Raw genomic sequence first — 19182 nt, forward strand, 5'->3', positions numbered from 1 at the left:
ACAATCTCAGCTCACTGAAGCCTCCGCCTCCTGGATTCAAATCATTCTCCTGCTTCAGCCTCCTAAGTAACTGGGACTACAGGCTCCCACCACCATGCTTGGCTAATTTTTTGTATTTTTAATAGATACAGCGTTTCACCATGTTGACCATGATGGTCTTGAAGTCCTGATCTCAGGTGATCCGCCCACCTCAGCCTCCCAAAGTGCTGAGATTACAGGCATGAGCCTCCATGCCTGGCCTGTTCCCTTATTTCTGATCTTTGTAAATTTATTGTTCTTCATCTTCTGTTAGTCTTTAGAAGACACTAATTTTTAATTAATCACAATTAGACTTTGTTCCAGGTCCCATTACTATTTTCTCTTCAGTTTCAACTATTTCTGTCTTTTATAGGTTAAATTATGAAACCAATTGGGCTCACTTGGGTTCAGTGAAATCTGTGATAGGAATTAAGGTCAGCAAATCTTCTTCCCCTTCAAGGAATGATTTTTTAGAGTAATTTGATTTCTTCTTGGTATTCATGATTCTTCCTTAAACTACAGTTAGAAGTTCCTTAGAGCTCTAATGATACAGTGCATTTTTACTCTCAGCAAATTATCTACCAGGGAGAGGTTGAATCCCAAGTCCTCCCTGTTTATTTTGTAGACTGGATAGGAAACTGGGTTGTAAAGCTTTCCTACTGGGGATCTCTAATTTCCAAATTGAATTTAAACTGCTGATTCTTTTTCTTCACTCCAAGCTCTGATGTTAAAATAATAAATGTTATCTCTCAGCACAGCAGCAGTGATTTAATTTTGGTGCGGTATCAATCTTAAGTTGCAGAAATTACTTCATACTTCTTTTAATTGTAGACTTACCATTAATTTTAAGTCTGAGGGCCGGGCGCGGTGGCTCACGCCTATAATCCCAGCACTTTGGGAGGCCGAGGCGGGTGGATCACGAGGTCAGGAGATCGAGACCATCCTGGTCAACATGGTGAAACCCCGTCTCTACTAAACATACAAAAAATTAGCCAAGCATGGTGGCACGCGCCTGTAATCCCAGCTGCTCGGGAGGCTGAGGCAGGAGAATTGCTTGAACCCGGGAGGCGGATGTTGAGGTGAGCCGAGATCGCGCCATTGCAGCCTGGGTAACAAGAGCGAAACTCCGTCTCAAAAAAAAAAAAAAAAAAATTTTTTTTAATTAAAAAAATAAAAATAAAAATAAAATTTTAAGTCTGTTTTTGTATCTGAGTCAAATATGTGTACTATAGAAGACATTTCTCTCTTATTTCAACTTGGTTGTAGAGAAACTGTTTCTTCAATGCCTGGAGAAGTCATTGAAATTTAGAGACCCACTGCTTAACTGTTTTCATAGGAGTGATATGATTCCACCATTCTGGTTTTAATGCAGCGATTTAAGTGCTATGTACTGAAGGAAATACTTTGGGCCAGTGCTTCTGAAACCTTAATGTATATCTGAATTACCTGCAGGGCTTGTGAAAAACATGTTTCTGGGCTCTACACCAAATTTTTATTTGGCAGATCAGGGGTGGGGCCCAAGAGTTTACATATCTATCAAGTTGTCAGGTGATGCTGCTGATCTGGAGACCACACTTTGAGAATCACTGCTTAGAGGATTTTTTTCTCTTATTTCAGAAACATGCACTTTTAGAGAAGCTGATTATATTAGAAAAAGAGAAGGGAAAAAATACGAAAAACAAAACCACCTCGAGGAGATGACCGGGTTTGGTGTTTATTTGTTTTAAGTAAATATTCAGATTATTTCTGTGTGAGGTTATGAATTTGCTATTACAAGTAATGTGGCAAGTATGGGATCTGAGATGTAATCAAGTGAACGTTCAAAGAATGATAAGCAAAACCTTTAAGTCTTATCTGTTAGTTGCAATAGAAGACTTCGAATGACAAGGAGAGACACGTGAAAGAGTATGAATATATCTAAGAGACCTAAATTAAAATCTCTACTGTGCCATTTAGACTTCATTCATATTAATCTGGAGTATGTAACCTAACTGGGTTGTTTTAGTATTGTTATTTGTTTATCGAGACAGAGTTTTGGTCTTGTTGCCCAGGCTGGAGTGCAGTGGTGCAATCTCAGCTCACTGCAACCTCTGCCTCTGGGGTTCAAGTGATTCTACTGACTCAGCCTCCTGAATAGCTGGGATTACAGACACACACCACCACACCCAGCTAATTTTTTATATTTTCAGTAGAGATGGGGTTTCATCATGTTGGCCAGGCTGGTCTTGAATTCCTGACCTCAGGTGATCCACCTTCCTCGGCCTCCTAAAGTGCAGGGATTACAGGCTTGAGCCACTGCACTCAGCCTGGTATTGAATGAGATAATAAATCTGAAATGCTTTGCTTATGGTAGCTGTCCCTCAAAGTTACTTTCATAGACACTAGCCTCCTTAGTTGCTTTTGTACACTCAGGAATCTTTTCAAAGTCTAAGGGTGATAAATTTTATCCAAAGTAATTACACATAAAATAATTGGAGCCCAATGATTTTACACCTGTGCATACTGTAGAAGTGCAGACATAGAAGATGACCTTATTCTCCAAGCACACAAAATCTATTTATAGAGTTAGGAATTTTTCCTTTGAAAGTACCAGAATACCATATTAAAAGTGGGATAATTTTTTTTTTTTTTTTTTTTTTGAGACGGAGTTTCGCTCTTGTTACCCAGGCTGGAGTGCAATGGCGCGATCTCGGCTCACCGCAACCTCCTCCTCCTGGGCTCAGGCAATTCTCCTGCCTCAGCCTCCTGAGTAGCTAGGATTACAGGCACGCGCCACCATGCCCAGCTAATTTTTTGTATTTTTAGTAGAGACGGGGTTTCACCATGTTGACCAGGATGGTCTCGATCTCTTGACCTTGTGATCCACCCACCTTGGCCTCCCAAAGTGCTGGGATTATAGGCGTGAGCCACCGCGCCCGGCCCAAAAGTGGGATAATTTTTAAGATGAGAAGGCCAGGAGCAAGACAATTATAGACTTGATAGAGTGATCAATGCAGTTGTCAAGGTTCTGAGTTCTGTCTGTCTGCTCTACCATCTTTGACATGCTGCCTTTTGCTCTTGGGCCTCTCCTTTTGAGGTCACAAAATGGCTGTCACAGCTCTAGGTATCAAATCTGGATAACTGCATCCAAAGGCATAGAAAGGGCAGTTTTTTCCCTTCAAATCTCCTTTGTCAAGGTGGAAAACTTTTCTCACAAGCCCATGGCAGACTCGCCCTCAAGTCTTTGAGACCAGGATTAGGATTTATGACTGTGCTAGGCTTCAGGGAGGCTAAGCTAAAAAGGCAGGTACTTGGAATTGTCAGCCCAAGTACTGGCACTGGTAGGTAAGAGAGATGAGAGATGACTGTTGGGTAGACAACAGAAACTACCACAGGGAGACAAGACTATGTACAGATTAGAGAACAGTTCTGGGCAATTTATCATTAGGCTGAATTGTGTGTTCTAGGCTAGGAGTTAGGAATATTTTTCTTGCTGTTAAGGGCCAGTTAGTAAATATTTCAGGCTTCACCTGAAGATGCCAAAAGCCACATATGGTCTCTGTTAAACATTCGTTGCCTTTTCTTTTCTTTCTTTCTTTCTTTTTATTTTTTTAATGCAAAAGCCATTCTTAGCTTGCTGGCCATATAAAAACAGTCTGTGGGCCACATTTGGCCCACAGGCTATAGTTTGCCAACCCCTGCCTACACAAGGAGGGTTCAGAAGGGAGCTCCTATTTCAGTGAGACTGAAGTCATCATTTTGAAGCTTCCTGAAATTCTGGGATTTGAGTGGTGATTTGAAGGATGGGTGAGATTTGGACTGAGAGATGTGTTCCTTCTGAAGACCACAGTGAGTGAAGAAACAAGCCTATGATGCTTACCATAACATAGTTGTGTGTTACATGCAATGAGTGAACAGCAGCAATTCCTTTGCAAATGAAATAGGCTAATTGCAGGCCAGAGTTAGGGAGTAATGTGGCATGAATATCTTGATTGTCTTGGCCACTGACAGGCCAAGCTGCTAAGAGGCTCTGAGAAATGAAGATGCTGTTTTGGCTTAAAGCCTCCATGTTGATCTGGAGCCCAAGGGAGGCAGTGTTTCATTTAACAATTGGCTCTTCTAGTGGGAGCTGTTGCTACTACTACTAATTAAGGAACAAATATCATGTGTTCAGGGGAATGAAGACTGTTGGCTTCTAAATTATACCTATATACAAAGATTATAACTTATCTTCAATTTGTGTTATTTTTATGGCAACAAAGAATAATTGCAGCAACTAATACTAAGTCACTTATTCATTGAATGAACATGTATTGAATGCTTACTGTGTGTCAGGCCCTGGCAATACAAATTGAGAAGCTCATAGTCCAGAGGGTGATAAAGAATTACAGTAGTGAGTTAAGGGAGTTAGAAAATGTGTGTGCAAGGAACTGTGGATGCCTAGAAGAAGGAACTACTCAATTTATCCTTATTTAAATTTTCAAATTGCGTCAGTTCAAGTCAGTAACCACATATTGTATCCTTAATACTAGACAATTTGCAAATCTGTACCGTTTATCACAAAAAAGCCTATGTAAAATACTATGCATGAATTAAATCCAAATCATCACCTCTCCAGAAAAAGCTATTTCAAACATTCTGTGGCTGATACTGTTTTTATGATCTTCTTTATGTGCAAAGTATATAACTACAGTGTTTTATTTCCCATTGCACTTAATTTTTTGCATCTCAGTTTACTGGTATAAATATTGGATTCCAGAAAACAATTCTTACCCCGCCACCCCCCCCCAACCCCCCCCCAACCTCCGGTAAAGCCTTTAAAGAAGAAGATTATGGGCCAGGTGTGGTGGCTTGTGCCTGTAATCCCAGCACTTTGGGAGGTCAAGGTGGGCGGACCACGAGGTCAGGAGTTTAAGACCAGCCTGGCCAACATAGTGAAACACCTCATCTCTACTAAAAATACAAAACATAGCCGAGCATGGTGGCAGGTGCCTGTCGTCCCAGCTACTTGGGAGGTTGAGGCAGGAGAATCACTTGAACCCGGGAGTCAGAGGTTGCAATGAGCTGAGATCGCACCACTGTACTCTAGCCCTGGGTGACACAGCAAGACTATTTCTGAAAAAATATATAAATAAATAAGATTGGGGGGGCAGAATAATGGTGCCAGTAGAGTCCTCATCCTAATCAGCTGAGAACCTGTGAATACATTATCTTACATAGTGAAGGAGGAATTAGGTTGCTAATCATATATAACTTTAAAATAGGAAGATTACCCTGAATTATTGGGACAGGATGCAACATAATCAGTCACAAAGGCTGTTAAAGTAGAAGAGGGACACCCAAAACTGTAAAAAGGCTGGAAGACAACCTAGGCAGTACCATTCTGGACATAGGAACAGGCAAAGATTTATGATAAAGGTGCCAAAAGCAATTGAAAAAAAGCAAAAATTGACTCTAATTAAACTAAAGAGCTTCTGCACAGCAAAAGAAACTATCAACAGAGTGAACAGAAAACCTACAGAATGAGAGAAAATTTTTATACAAACTATGCATCTGACAAAATTATGATATCCAGCATCTATAAGGAACTTAAATATACGAGAAAAGAAACAAAAAACTCCATTTTAAAATGGGCCAAAGGGCTGGGCGGGTGGCTCACACCTGTAATCCCAGCACTTTGGGAGGCCAGTGCAGGAGGATCACTTGAGGTCAGAAGTTTAAGACCAGCCTGGCCAACCCATCTCTACTAAAAATACAAAAATTAGCTGGGCGTCATGGCACACACCTGTAATCTCAGCTACTTGGTAGGCTAAAGCATGAGAATTGCTTGAACCTGGGAGGCAGAGGTTGCAGTGAGCTGAGATCATGCCGCTGCACTCCTGCCTGAGCGACAGAGTGAGATTCTGTCTCAAAAAAAAAAAAAAAATTGACAAAGAACATGAAGAGACACTTTTCAAAAGAAGAAGATGTACATGTTGCCAACAAACATATGAAAAAAAGTTCAACATCACTGATCATTAGAGAAATGCAGATCAAAACTGTGATGAGATACCATCTCATCTCACAGCAGTCAGAATGGCTATTATTAAAAAGTCAAAAAAATAAATGCTGAGGAGGTTGCCGAGGAAATGGAATGCTTATACACTGTTAACAGCTAGTGCTCAACTTAACGACCACGATTGGTTCAGACAGACCAGTCGTAACACGATTTGGTCATAAGTTGAGTAGGCTATATGTACAGTACTGTGAAATGATGTTATAAAAATCTTTAAGTTATATTTTATCATAATTTTCTTTCATTATTGTTATATATCATAATTTTCTTTGTTCATTTTATGCCATTTGTATCATCTCTACACCATTTTTTTTCTTATTTTTACATTCGTCAGGTTTAAGTAAAACACTGCATTACCAGTACAACTGGTTTAATATTTGCAAAACATACAAAATTACAAAATACAGGTGCATACAAAAATACAAAATACAGGTGTAAAAAATACCATAGGAAACATTTTCCCAATTGCAAAACATATCAAAATATATAAACATGTATGAAACATTTTATTGGCCACTGGTGCTTGGCTGTGGATAGTTGATGTCGTCATCTGAGGCAGCAGTTGGGGTTACCGGAGTTGGTTTTTTCATAAACATGGTGAGCTTTGTCTGAATTGTATGTTTCTTTTTTTCTTCATAAATTTCACAATACGGACGAAACACATCTTGTGCCATCCGTTCAATCCTTGCAAATCGTTCGATGTTTGGGTCCATTGCTTCAAAATGTGTAAGAAGTTTATTCAGTAAAGATAAACCGTCTGATAATCCCTTAGTGGTGAACTTTCTTTCTGGCTCCTCCTCTTCTTTCTCTGCTTCTCTTCTTTCTTCTTCCGCCACTCTTTCTTCTTCCAGTTTGATTAGCTCTTCATTTGTAAGTTCATCAACATTGAAAATCTGTTCTGCTAGATATCCCTCATCTGTAATTAATTCATCCAGACTATCAACAAACTTACGTGCACTTATTGGCACTCGCTGCTTCTCCAGTCACTCGAACACTATGCATTTGGAATCTTTTCTTGAATCTCTGGAACCAGCCGGTGCTTGCTACAAATTCTTGACTGTAATCTTCTCCAGCACGCTCCTTCAGAGTCTGAAATAGACTTCTCGCCTTCATCTGCACAGTAAAAAGACTTAATGGTGTCTGTTTTTGAATTTGATCTTCCATCCAAATACATAGCAATTTCTCCATTTTGTGTATGGGCCTGCTTCGTTGCTTTGTTATAACTGTTGATCACATGGGTGCAGAATCTTTCACGGCTTCACAAATTCTTTATCTTTCAAAATCGTCGACACAGTCGAGTGTGATAACTTCGTATCACTTGCGATCACATTCACTTTCTTTCCTCCTTCGAACTGCTTAATTACCTTCATTTTCGTGTCGAGATCGATGGCCTTTCTTTCCTTCTTGGCAGGCTGAGGCGTAGACAAAGACAATTTCCTCTTGGTAGACATCTTGGGAGGGATTTGCTGAAAAATATCCAAGACACAAAACACAAATTGCTATACCGAGTCTGGGATAACAGTTGAAATGGTGCACGCGGAGATGGTAGTGTGCCGGAAGCTGGCCCACACTGTCGTACGCCCAGCTGGGCAACGTTTGCGCTGCCAGACGCGGAGCAGTCGTGGCTAGCGATTGTGTTCGTAAAGTCAAATGGTCGTAAGTTGCATAGGTCGTAAGTCAATTAATACCTGTACTGGGAGTGTAAATTAATTTAACCATTGTGGAAAGCAGTGTGGCAATTCCTCAAAGAACTAAAAACAGAGCTACTACTGGCATGGTGGCTCACACGTGTAATCCCAGCACTTTGGGAGGCCAAAGCTGGTGGATCACCTGACGTCAGGAGTTCAAGACCAGCCTGTCCAACATGGTGAAAACCCTATCTCTACTAAAAATACAAGAAATTAGCGCCGGGCGGGGTGGCTCAAGCCTGTAATCCCAGCACTTTGGGAGGCCGAGGCGGGTGGATCACGAGGTCAAGAGATCGAGAACATCCTGGTCAGCATAGTGAAACCCCATCTCTACTAAAAATACAAAAAATTAGCTGGGCATGGTGGCGCGTGCCTGTAAGCCCAGCTACTTAGGAGGCCGAGGCAGGAGAATTGCCTGAACCCAGGAGGCAGAGGTTGCAGTGAGCCGAGATCACGCTATTGCACTGCAGCCTGGGTAACAAGAGTGAAACTCCGTCTCAAAAAAAAATACAAGAAATTAGCCGGGCATGGTAGTGGGTGCCTGTAATCCCAGCTACTTGGGAGGTTGAGGCAGGAGAATTGCTTGAACCCAGGAGGTGGAGGTTGCAGTGAGCCAAGGTTACGCCATTGCACTCCAGCCTGTGCAATGAGTGAAACTCTGTCTCAAAAAATAAAATAAAGTAAAAATAAAACAGAGCTACCATTTGACCCAGCAATTCCATTACTGGGTATATACCCAAAGGAATATAAATCATTCCATCGTAATGACACATGCATGTATATGTTCATTGCAGCCCTGTTTACAACAACAAAGACATGGAACCAACCTAAATGCCCATCAGTGATAGACTGGATAAGGAAAATGTGGTACACATACACCACGAAATACTATGCAGCCATTAAAAAAAGAACAAGCTCATGTCCTTTGCAGGAACATGGATAGAGCTGGAGGCCATTATCCTTAGCAAACTAATGCAGGAACAGAAAACCAAATATCACATGTTCTTATAAGTGGGAGCTAAATGATGAAAACACATGGACACATAGAGGGGAAAAACAGATACTGGGTCCTACCAGAGAGTGGAGGGTGCAAAGAAGGAGAGGATCAGGAAAAATAACTAATGGGTCCTAGGCTTAATACATGCATGATGAAATAATCTATACAGCAAACCCCAGTGACATGAGTTTAACAAACTCATTTGTTAACAAACACATTTGTTATTCACATAACAAACCGGCACATGTACCCAGGAAGTTAAAAGTTAAAAAAAAAAAGAAAGAAAGAAAAAATGTGGAAAGGGACCACTGGAGAGGAGGTCAAATTGATGTGATAAGAGAACTCAACCCACCTTGGCTGATATTGAAGATAGAGGAAAGGGGCCTTGAGCCAAAGAATGCAGGTAGCCACTCGATGCTAGAAGACACAGAAATTGATTCTCCTAAAAATATTTAGGGCTACCATAACAAGTATAAACCATTTAAACAGACTGATTGCTTAAATAACAAATATTTATATTCTCATAGTTCTGGAGGCTAAAAGTCAAAGATCAATGTGTTGGCAAGGGTTGATTTCTTCCGAGGCTGCCCTTCTTGACTTGTAAAGAGCTGTCCTCTCCCTCTGTCTTCACATGGTCTTTCCTCTGGGTGCATCTGTGTTATAATCTCTTCTTTTTTTTCATTTTTTATTTTTATTTTTTAGAGACAGGGTCTTGCTCTGCCATCTAGGCTAAAGTGCAGCTCACTGTAAACTTGAACTGCTGGGCTCAAGCAATCCTTCTGCCTCAGCCTCCCAAGTAGCTGGGACTACAGGCATGCCCAGCTATTTTGTTCTTATTTTTTTGTAGAGATAGGGTCTTGCCATGTTGCCCAGGCTGGTCTTGATCGCTTGGCTTCAAGTGATTCTCTTGCCTTAGCCTCTCATGGTGCTGAAATTATAGGTGTGAGTCACTACATGTGGCCCTAATCTCTTTTTATGAGAATGCTAGTCATATTGGATTAGGGCACACCCATATTGGAACCACACCTAGGTTACTAAATGTCATTTTAACTTGATTACTCTTTAAAGACCCTGTCTCCAAATACAACCACATCCTGAGGTACTGGGGATTGAAACTTAAACATAGGAATTTTGGGGGACACAATTCAGCCAATAACACTCCCCTAGATCCTACAGAAGGAACACAGGTCTGCCAACTGTTTGATTTTAGAACTCCTTGACTCTAGACTATAAAATAACAAGTGTATATTTAAGCTACCAAGTTTTTGGTAATTTGTTAAAGCATATTAGAAAATGAATTTAGGCCGGGCGTGGTGGCTCAAGCCTGTAATCCCAGCACTTTGGGAGGTCGAGGCGGGTGGATCATGCGGTCAAGAGATCAAGACCATCCTGGTCAACGTGGTGAAACCCCGTCTCTACTAAAAATACAAAAAATTAGCTGGGCATGGTGGCACGTGCCTGTAATCCCAGCTACTCAGGAGGCTGAGGCAGGAGAATTGCCTGAACCCAGGAGGCGGAGGTTGCGGTGAGCCGAGATCGCGCCATTGCACTCCAGCCTGGGTAACAAGAGGGAAACTCCGTCTTTAAAAAATAATAATAATAATTATTATTATTATTATTTAATTGTAAGTAACTTGAATCTATTAATCTATTAGTAGGAGGCTGATTAACTGAGTTGTGGAACATCTCTACAATGAAATGTTATACAGCAATCAGAAACAATGAAATGAATGTCTATTAATAGATGGATGGATAAAAAAATGTCATATATGCATGCAATGGAATATTATTCAGGCTTAAAAAGGAGGGAAATTCTGACACATGCTACAACATGCATATATCTTGAGGACCTTATGCTAAGTAAGATAACTCAGTCAAAAAAAGACAAATACTGTGTGATTCCACTTACATGAATTATCTAGGGCAGTCAAAGCTTATAGAAACAAAGTGAATAGTAGTAGCTAAGGGTTGGATTGGGGGAAATGAAGAGTTGTTTGATGGCTATAGATTCAGTTCTTTGAGATGATAAATCTTTAGAGATTGACTGTACAATAACTTGAATATATGAACTGTACAGTTAACAATAGTTAAGATGGGGCCGGATGTGATGGCTCATGCCAACAGTTTGGGAGGCTAAGGCAGGAGGAGGCTTGAGCCCAGGAATTTGAAACTTGCCTGGGAAACATAGTGAGACCCCATCTCTACAAAAAAAATTTTTTAAATTACCTGAGTATGATGGCATGCTCTTATAGTCCCAGCAACTAGGAAGGCTGAGGTAGGAGAATTGCTTGAGCTGAGAGGTCCAGGCTTCAGTGAGCCATGATCGCACCACTGTACTTCAGCCTGCGTGACAGCAATACTCTGTCTCAAAAAAAATCAGTTAGGGTGGTTGATATGGTTTGACTGTGTCCTCATCCAAATATCATCTTGAATTCCCATGTGTTGTGTGAGGGACCTGGTGGGAGGTAATTGAATCATGGGGGCACATCTTTTCTGTGCTGTTCTTGTGATCATGGGTAAGTCTCATAAGATCTGATGGTTTTAAAGAGAAGAGTTCCCCTGCACAAGCTCTCTCTCTTTACCTGCTGCCATCCATGTAAGATGTGACTTGTTCCTCCTTGCCTTCTGCCATGATTGTGAGGCTTCCCCAGCCATGTGGAACTGTAAGTCCAATTAAACCTCTTTCTTTTGTAAATTGCCCAGTTGCAGCATGAAAACCGACTAATACAGTAAATTGGTACCAGTAGAATGCTGAAATGAGTTAAGACTTTGGGGGACTGTTGGGAAGACATGATTGGTTTTGAAATGTGAGGACATGAGATTTAGGAGGGGTCAGGGGTAGAATTATATGGTTTGGCTGTGTCCCTACCCAGACCTTGAATTTCTACATGTTATGGGAGGGACCTGGGGGGGTAATTGAATTATGGGTAAATGTTATGTTATGTTATTTTTCATGTTATGTAGTTTTTTTAAAATAGTGAAACAAAGATACTAAGTTGAAAAGGCAAGGGCAGAAAAATTGGTACAGCGTGCTTTCATTTGTGTATTTTGGGGAAAGAACATTTACACACAGAATGCTTGTATGTACACAGAATAATTCTGAAAGGATTCCTAAGGAACTGGCATAGTGATTCTTCTAGGAATGGGGTTGTGGGAAGTGGAAGGACTGGGATGGAGGAAGACTTAAAAATACCGTTTGACACCTTCTTAGTTGTTTACCACATACATGTGTTACATACTAGAATAATTATTTTGGGGGGTTTTTGCTTGTTTGTTTTTGTTTTTTGAGACATTGTCTCACTCTGTCACCAAGCTGGAGTGCAGTGGTGGGATTATGGCTCAGTGCAGCCTCAACCTCCTGGGCTCAAACAATCCTCCTGCCTCAGCCTCTTGAGTAGCTGGGACTATAGGCATGCACCATCAAGCCCACCTATGATAGAGGTCTTTTATTGCATCATTAAAATATCACAAATAGGAGTTAGCAATCATATAATATCTTGTTATATCTTATTTATTAGCCTGCTTAACTTCCTTTTCCAGTGACATATAGATCATCTGAAAGTAGTGTTATCCTTGTTTTTAACTGTTGTAGATTGCTAAATCAAAGCAGATGAATTTGAAACAAGCTCAGTGTCATTTCCTTCAAGGATTAATACATTTTTGGGGACTTGAGATAACTGAGTAAGCAAAACCTGGCCTCATCTAAACCCTGCAGATGTATTTTTCACCCAAGAAATTTTGGATTTCGACAAGAGACCCATGCTCCTGGACAACTAAGTTGATGGAGAAAGGAGCATGCACAGACTTCATCTTCTAATGAAAACCCAGTGTAACACCCTTGATCATGTTCTGTACATGATTGCAAATAGTACAAGCAGTAGCCACTTCCTTTCTATTTCCCAATCATTTGTCAACCTAGTGCCTCCTCTTTTCCAAGGAGAATACATTCTACATTGATATAATTGAAATCCCTCCCTAACTTTCTCTGGGGCTCTTCAAAATAACTGTGTCTCCTTTCAGAGTGATGTCTACATTTTCTGGAATGTCAATAGTCTCATCGCCAAGAATGGCCTTCCTTCTCTCAGGAGATGCAGCAAAGAATTGAAACAATTATTTGTAAATTTATAATATGAGCAGGAACTTTAGAGAATTTTCTTAGTTGGATCAGACTTAGACTATGAAATTGCTTTGTCAATCCAGTTATACCTAAGTGCCAGGGTATATCTTGGCTTTTAGAGGATTAAAAGCTCTTACTCCCAAAGTTGCTGGGCTTTGGGGTATAAATATATTTTATTGTTTGATGTCTGATAGTATATTTTTCTTCTTATTTTTTGAGGCAGGGTCTTACTCTGTCACGCAGGGTGGAGTACAGTGGTGTGATCTCAGCTCACTGCAGCCTCAACTTCCTGAGCTCAGACAATCCTCTGACCTCAGACCCCTGCGTAGGTGGGACTACAGGTGCACACTATTACACCTGGCTAATTTTTTGTATTTTTATTAGAGAACAGAGTTTTGCCAGTGTTGCACAGTCTGGTCTCAAACTCCTGGGCTCAAATGATCTGCCTGCCTTGGCCTCCCAAATTGTTGGGCTTACAGGCATGGGCTACCGCGCCCAGCCTATGTCCGAGAGTACATTTTCTAAGTCCCTAGTTTAAATACAGCTGCAACGTATTCACTGAGAACCATAAAAAAAAAAAAAAAAAAAAAAAAACTAAAGGAGAAGAAGAAAGATGGAAAGAGTAAAGAAATAGTGTTTTCTGCCTCTTAAAACCATACAATCTATAGCAAGAATAGAGTAAAAGAGACTGAACAGTAACAACAGGGCAACAGGTTTTGACTCTTGTGATATTATTTCTTAAGACTTCTGCTTGTAAATTGTTAGGTAACTGTACAAGTTAGATTTTAACACTCTTGAAAACATCCTTGTTAGTACATGAGTTCTTTCATCATATAGTCCACATAAGAATTGCAACATTTTATTACTATAATTGTTCCTTAGAAACTGTTCTGGGTTGAAACTTCCTGTTATATGTGGATGTTTTTCTAACTAACAATCTTACCCCCTGTTTTTCTCCACACAGTGCTTAGCCAAAAGGACGTGTTTCCACAAAGTTATATCCTATCTTTGTTGTTTTTGCATCCCCATAAAAAGCAAAAAACTTTATTTTTTTTTTAACCAGTTCAGTTACCTTTCCCTTTTTGTTTGGTGTTTTACCTTAGCTATTAATAATTCCATACCCTGAAAATTAATGCACAGTAGGGGTACAATAAATAGCAAAGAATGACTCATTGTAAGCTCAGTGCTTCCAGGTTATATAAGGAATATGATTTTGTCTTTTTTTTTTTTTTTTGAGGCAGAGTCTCGATTTGTCACCAGATGAGTGCAGTGGGGTAATCTTGGCTCACTGCAACCTCCGCCTCCTAGGTTCAAGTGATTCTCCTGCCTCCGACTCCCAAGTAGCTGGGATTACAGGTGCACACCCCTACTCCTGGCTAATTTTTGTATTTTTAGTAGAGATGGGGTTTCACCATGTTGGCAAAGATGGTCTCGATCTTCTGGCATTGTGATCCGTCCGCCTTGGCCTCCCAAAGTGCTGGGATTACAGGCGTAAAATTTTTCTTAAATAAAGAAAAAATTCTTTAAGAATGAAAAACATTTAATATTTGATATAAGCAAAATTTCCCTTGAAGACAAAAGTTTCTTTGAAAGAAAATTATAAGCCAAATATATAAGCCTCTTAGATCTAGGAAGGAGATTAATTTTTGTAGTAACATTTATTTTTTTTATTAGAAGCAGCAGTAATATGGCAACATCAGAAGCTAAGTTATTCGAAGTGCTTTTTCTTTATTTCTTTATTAATTTTTCTTTCTTTCTTTTTTCTTTTTCTTTTTTTTCTTTTCTTTTTTTTTTTTTGTAGAGGCAGGTGTCTTGCTATGTTGTGCAGGCTGGACTTAAACTCCGGGTTCAAGTCCTCTCACCTCAGCCTCCAGAGTAGCTGAGTATCTAGAACTACAGGAACATGTTACCATACCTGGCTCTATGTCCTTAAATGCTTTTCTTATGTTATTTCTCATACAATCTTTACAACAACCCTAATAAATAGATGTTATTATTGGGCCCATTTTTATGGATGAGTAAATTGAGTTCAAAGAAATTAGGGAATGTACTAAAAATCACACTGCTAGTAAGTGGCAGAACCAGGATGTGAACTCAATTTAGTTAAAATTTTGGCTTGATCGTTTCAATACAAGAATATGAGATTGACTTTGTCCTCTTCAAAATTTTTGCCGAAGGGACATTCAAAAGAAGAAAAGAGAATTGGTATCTGCACTACAAACTGGGGAAGATCAGCACCCTCATGCTAGAAGAAACATTGAGGGAATTTTTACAATATGAAATTCAGGCAACAAGGTTGAGGTAAAGGCCTACCACTGAGAGGCACTATATATGAAAGCTCACCTAGGCCCAGCATAGTGGCTCACGCCTGTAATCCCAACACTTTGGGAGGCTGAAGTGGGCAGATCACAAGGTCAGGAGATAGAGGCCATCCTGGCCAATATGGTGAAACCCTGTCTCTACTAAAAATATAAAAATTAGCTGGGCATGGTGGCGCATGCCTGTAGCCCTAGCTATTCAGAAGGCTGAGGCAGGAGAATTGCTTGAACCCAGAAGGCAGAGGCTGCAGTGAGCTGAAATCGTGCCACTGCACTCGAGCCGGGGCAAAAGAGAGAGACTCCGTCTCAAAAAAATTTTAAAAGCCCATCTATGCAGTGAATTAAGGCTGCATTTTGTATTCCTGGCTTACTAAAAATGTTTGAAACCAGAAATGACTATTAATTTTATAAAATGCTTTTTAGCATATGTTTAAATATTGTATAGTTTAATAGAGGTCCTAAATATTAATTTGTCCATGCAATCTTGGAATAAGTCATATAGCCATGAGAAAAACTGTTTACTCTGCAGAACCCAGAAACAATTCAGTAATTAGAGTTACCAGGTCTCAGAAGGCAGGGAAGTGAACTTGACCTTTGTCCTTTGTCTTCCTTTAGGTTTCTCAGAATTTAATTTATAACTAAATATATTAGTTGCAAGTAAACACTTGTTGCATGAACCAATTATGTTATAATGCTGTCAGCCCACTGTAATGGATACCTTGTATCTTACTGAACTGTTTCAATTGATAAATATATATGTAAAGTCTTAAAATAACTTTAGGAATGCAAGTGTAGTTACAGTCCCTCTTTCTTGAAAGGTCATTTTCTTTTTTCTTTTTTCCTTTGAGACGGAGTCTTCACTCTGTCACCCAGTCTGGTGGTACGATCTTTTTTCACCGCAACCTCCCCCTCCCAGGTTCAAGTGATTCTCCTGTCTCAGCCTCCCCAGTAGCTGGGATTGCAGGTGAGCACCACTATGCCTGGCTAATTTTTGTATTTTTATTAGAGATGGGTTTCACCATGTTGGCCAGGCTGGTCTCGAACTCCTGACCTCAGATGATCTACCTACCTTGGCCTCCCAAAGTGCTGGGATTACAGGCATGAGCCACACATTACAGGCATGAGCCACCGATCCCAGCCGAAAGGTCATTTTGAAAGAGCTAATATGAAAATCTGAAATATTTGTAAGAATGAAAACTGCAACATCTTAACTAATGTAATTTGGTTTAATTTACACTTTTCCCTTTTCAGGTGTGTTTTGTTTTGTTTTTAGAGACAGGATCTAGCTCTGTTGTCCAGGCTGGATTGCAGTGGCACAATTATGGCACACTTGAAGCCTTGAACTCCTAAAGTGATCCTCCCACCTCAGCCTTCTAACTAGCTGGGGCTGCAGAGGAGTGCCACCACAGCTAGCTAATTTTTTTTTTCTTTCATACAGATGGGGTCTTACTATGTAAACCCCTGGGCTCAAGCTCTCTCCAGTTTTTGTTTTTATTGTTTATTTTATTTATTTATTTATTTAGATGGAGTGTCACTCTTTTTGCCCTGGTTGGAGTGCTCGTGGCATGATCTCAGCTCACTGTAACCTCCACCTCCAAGGTTTAAGCAATTCTCCTGTCTCAGCCTCCAGAGTAGCTGGGATTACAGGTGCCCACCACCATGCCCGGCTAATTTTTTGTATTTTTAGTAGCGATGAGGTTTTACCATGTTGACCAGGCTGATCTCAAACTCCTGACCTCAGGTGATCCACCCAAAGTGTTGGGATTACAGGCATGAGCCACTGTGCCCGGCATCTCTTCAGTTTTTATACTGTAACAGTGACAAACCACTTTTGATGTACTTAATATTTATATTATTATCTGTTGTAGTATGAGAGCTTGGAAATACATTTGAATACAGTCTAATGAGTCAGAGTTGGATCCTTTTCTCTTCCCTTTTTTTGTGTTGTTAGTCATAGGAAAAAATACTCCTATGTTACCAGCTAATTATTTCACTCCTTTGCCTTAATTTATTTATCTGTCTTCTAGATAGATTTTAAGAAAGAGACTAGAGAATATAAGAAAAGATTTTAAATTCTTTTCAATTTAAAAGGTTTTAAATTGAAAGCAGCTCTAATCTACCATTTTAATTCTTCCAAATATTAGCCTTTAGCTTTCCTAATATGAGTTCCAGAAGTCTTCAAATATATTATATATTTTTTAAGCTAGATGGAGAGTAATTGTTCTTATTTTCCCCTCTCCAAAATATAAGAGAGCGATAACTAGAAGCTTGCATTTGTAGTATTTTCAACAGTGATTTTAAATATTTGGTTATTTCTGATTATTTTCTAAAAGAAGAAGAGAGAAGGATAATGCCAGATGAGACTTGGTTTTAAGACAGAAAACTAAAAGTAGGCAAAGGGTCAGAGTAGAAAAAAAAAATGAGAAGGAAGTAAGCCAGGAGCAGGTCAGTTATCAGAAAGAGTAACTCTGAGCTTTACTTTCTTTCATTTAAGTTTATTTGCACTCTAAAACTCTTATCTCTGAGGGTATACTTAAGGTTAAAACACAGCCCTAGCTGTGAAAAATTAAAGTAGGAATCAACTAGGATAGCTATGGAGTAGTTACAAGTTTCAGCCACTGGTAGTCAGATGTTTTAATGACATAAACATATACATCCATGATCCTTGTAGGGATAACTGAGTTTCCAACTACTGTTAGCTAAAGAGCAAACATTTGAATACAGTCTAATGAGTCAGAGTTGGATCCTTTTCTCTTCCCTTTTTTTGTGTTGTTAGTCATAGGAAAAAATACTCCTATGTTACCAGCTAATTATTTCATTCCTTTGCCTTAATTTATTTATCTGTTTTCTAGACAGATTTTTAGAAAGAGACTAGAGAATATAAGAAAAGGTTTTAAATTGTTTTCTGGCATCTGTTGGGGGACTTGGGTAGGGCAAGTCTCTTGGCTCTTTTAAACACTTGTTAGCAGAGGGCTAATGAGGATAGGCTAAGAGTTCAATCCCCTAATCAGACCCTATGCTATATTCTATAGCCTATCTCTAAACAAATAAATGTATATCTTTGGATGTGAAGATAAATGAACAAAAATCTATCCCCAGTCTAAGAAGATTTCAGAGTACATACTATAAAGGATTAGCAGCACCATCTTTACAGAAAAAGATGTGCTGGATCCTTCCCCAAATCAGGAAACCATAGGAAATGCTTCAGTTGATCAAGCATTCCTCAGTTAACTAACCAGTCACCTTGTTGGCTGTATTCTCTCAAAACAGCCATCACTAATCAGAATTGCAGCTTCTCGTCTGTGAGCTAACACCACTGACTCAGTGATTTCAGCTTGCTTTTCCCCTCATGCTTATGGGCTCATTCATTTGGATCTCTGAAATGATCTTGTTTGTATTACAGAGCTCTCATTTGGAAGACAGTGAATCAGCAGCATTACTTTGCTGTGAATGTGAAGAATCAGAAATCTTTAGTGATTCCAATGTACGTAGGTATATGTTTTTATACACACTTTGGTGATTCAAGTAAAATCTTTTTTGGGTAAATTTGGCTATTAAATGCAACTGATATAGTGCCTATTATTTTATCTATTTGACCTCACTCAGCCAAATAGTCTGGGAAGGCAAATAGGTGGGTTGGCATTAGTGTATATATAAATAGTATGGTACATTTATATGAATAATGCCATGGCAATGACCACTCAAAACATATTTATCAAAGTAGAAAAATGTTGCATCTTAGAACCTTGAGTGAGCCTCCTTCAATAAAGAATATGATTGTCTTTGTGGGATTTTTTTTCCCCCTCACGTACACATTTTTTTAATGGTCAATAATATCCATTTTCCTGTGGCAACTGCTTGGTATTGGTGCTGCCACACATTATTTATTGGAGGGATACATATTGTACATTTATTCCTCATGTACGTGGGCCTCACATGTCTTAGCTATTGATAATGTTAAGCCAAATAGTGTTATAATCACTGGACTGGAAAGTAAACCTGATCCTCTT

The 19182-nt window shown here is 39.6% G+C and overlaps 1 protein-coding gene across 3 annotated transcripts in view; it reads left to right on the forward strand.

Moving 5' to 3' along the window:
• Positions 1-19182, forward strand: part of SSH2 (slingshot protein phosphatase 2) — a 295182-nt gene that overhangs the window by 63748 nt on the left and 212252 nt on the right. For 2 of the 3 annotated variants that reach the window (XM_003931451.4, XM_074388423.1), the window contains exon 2: positions 18576-18656. The exons of the other annotated variant lie outside the window; for it this stretch is intronic. In XM_003931451.4, the coding sequence (XP_003931500.3) occupies positions 18576-18656 (81 nt within the window). The remainder of the gene's footprint in view (positions 1-18575; positions 18657-19182) is intronic. 3 annotated transcript variants of the gene reach the window in all.

Source organism: Saimiri boliviensis, chromosome 17, assembly GCF_048565385.1.
Source record: "Saimiri boliviensis isolate mSaiBol1 chromosome 17, mSaiBol1.pri, whole genome shotgun sequence".
NCBI classification, from domain to species: domain Eukaryota; kingdom Metazoa; phylum Chordata; class Mammalia; order Primates; family Cebidae; genus Saimiri; species Saimiri boliviensis.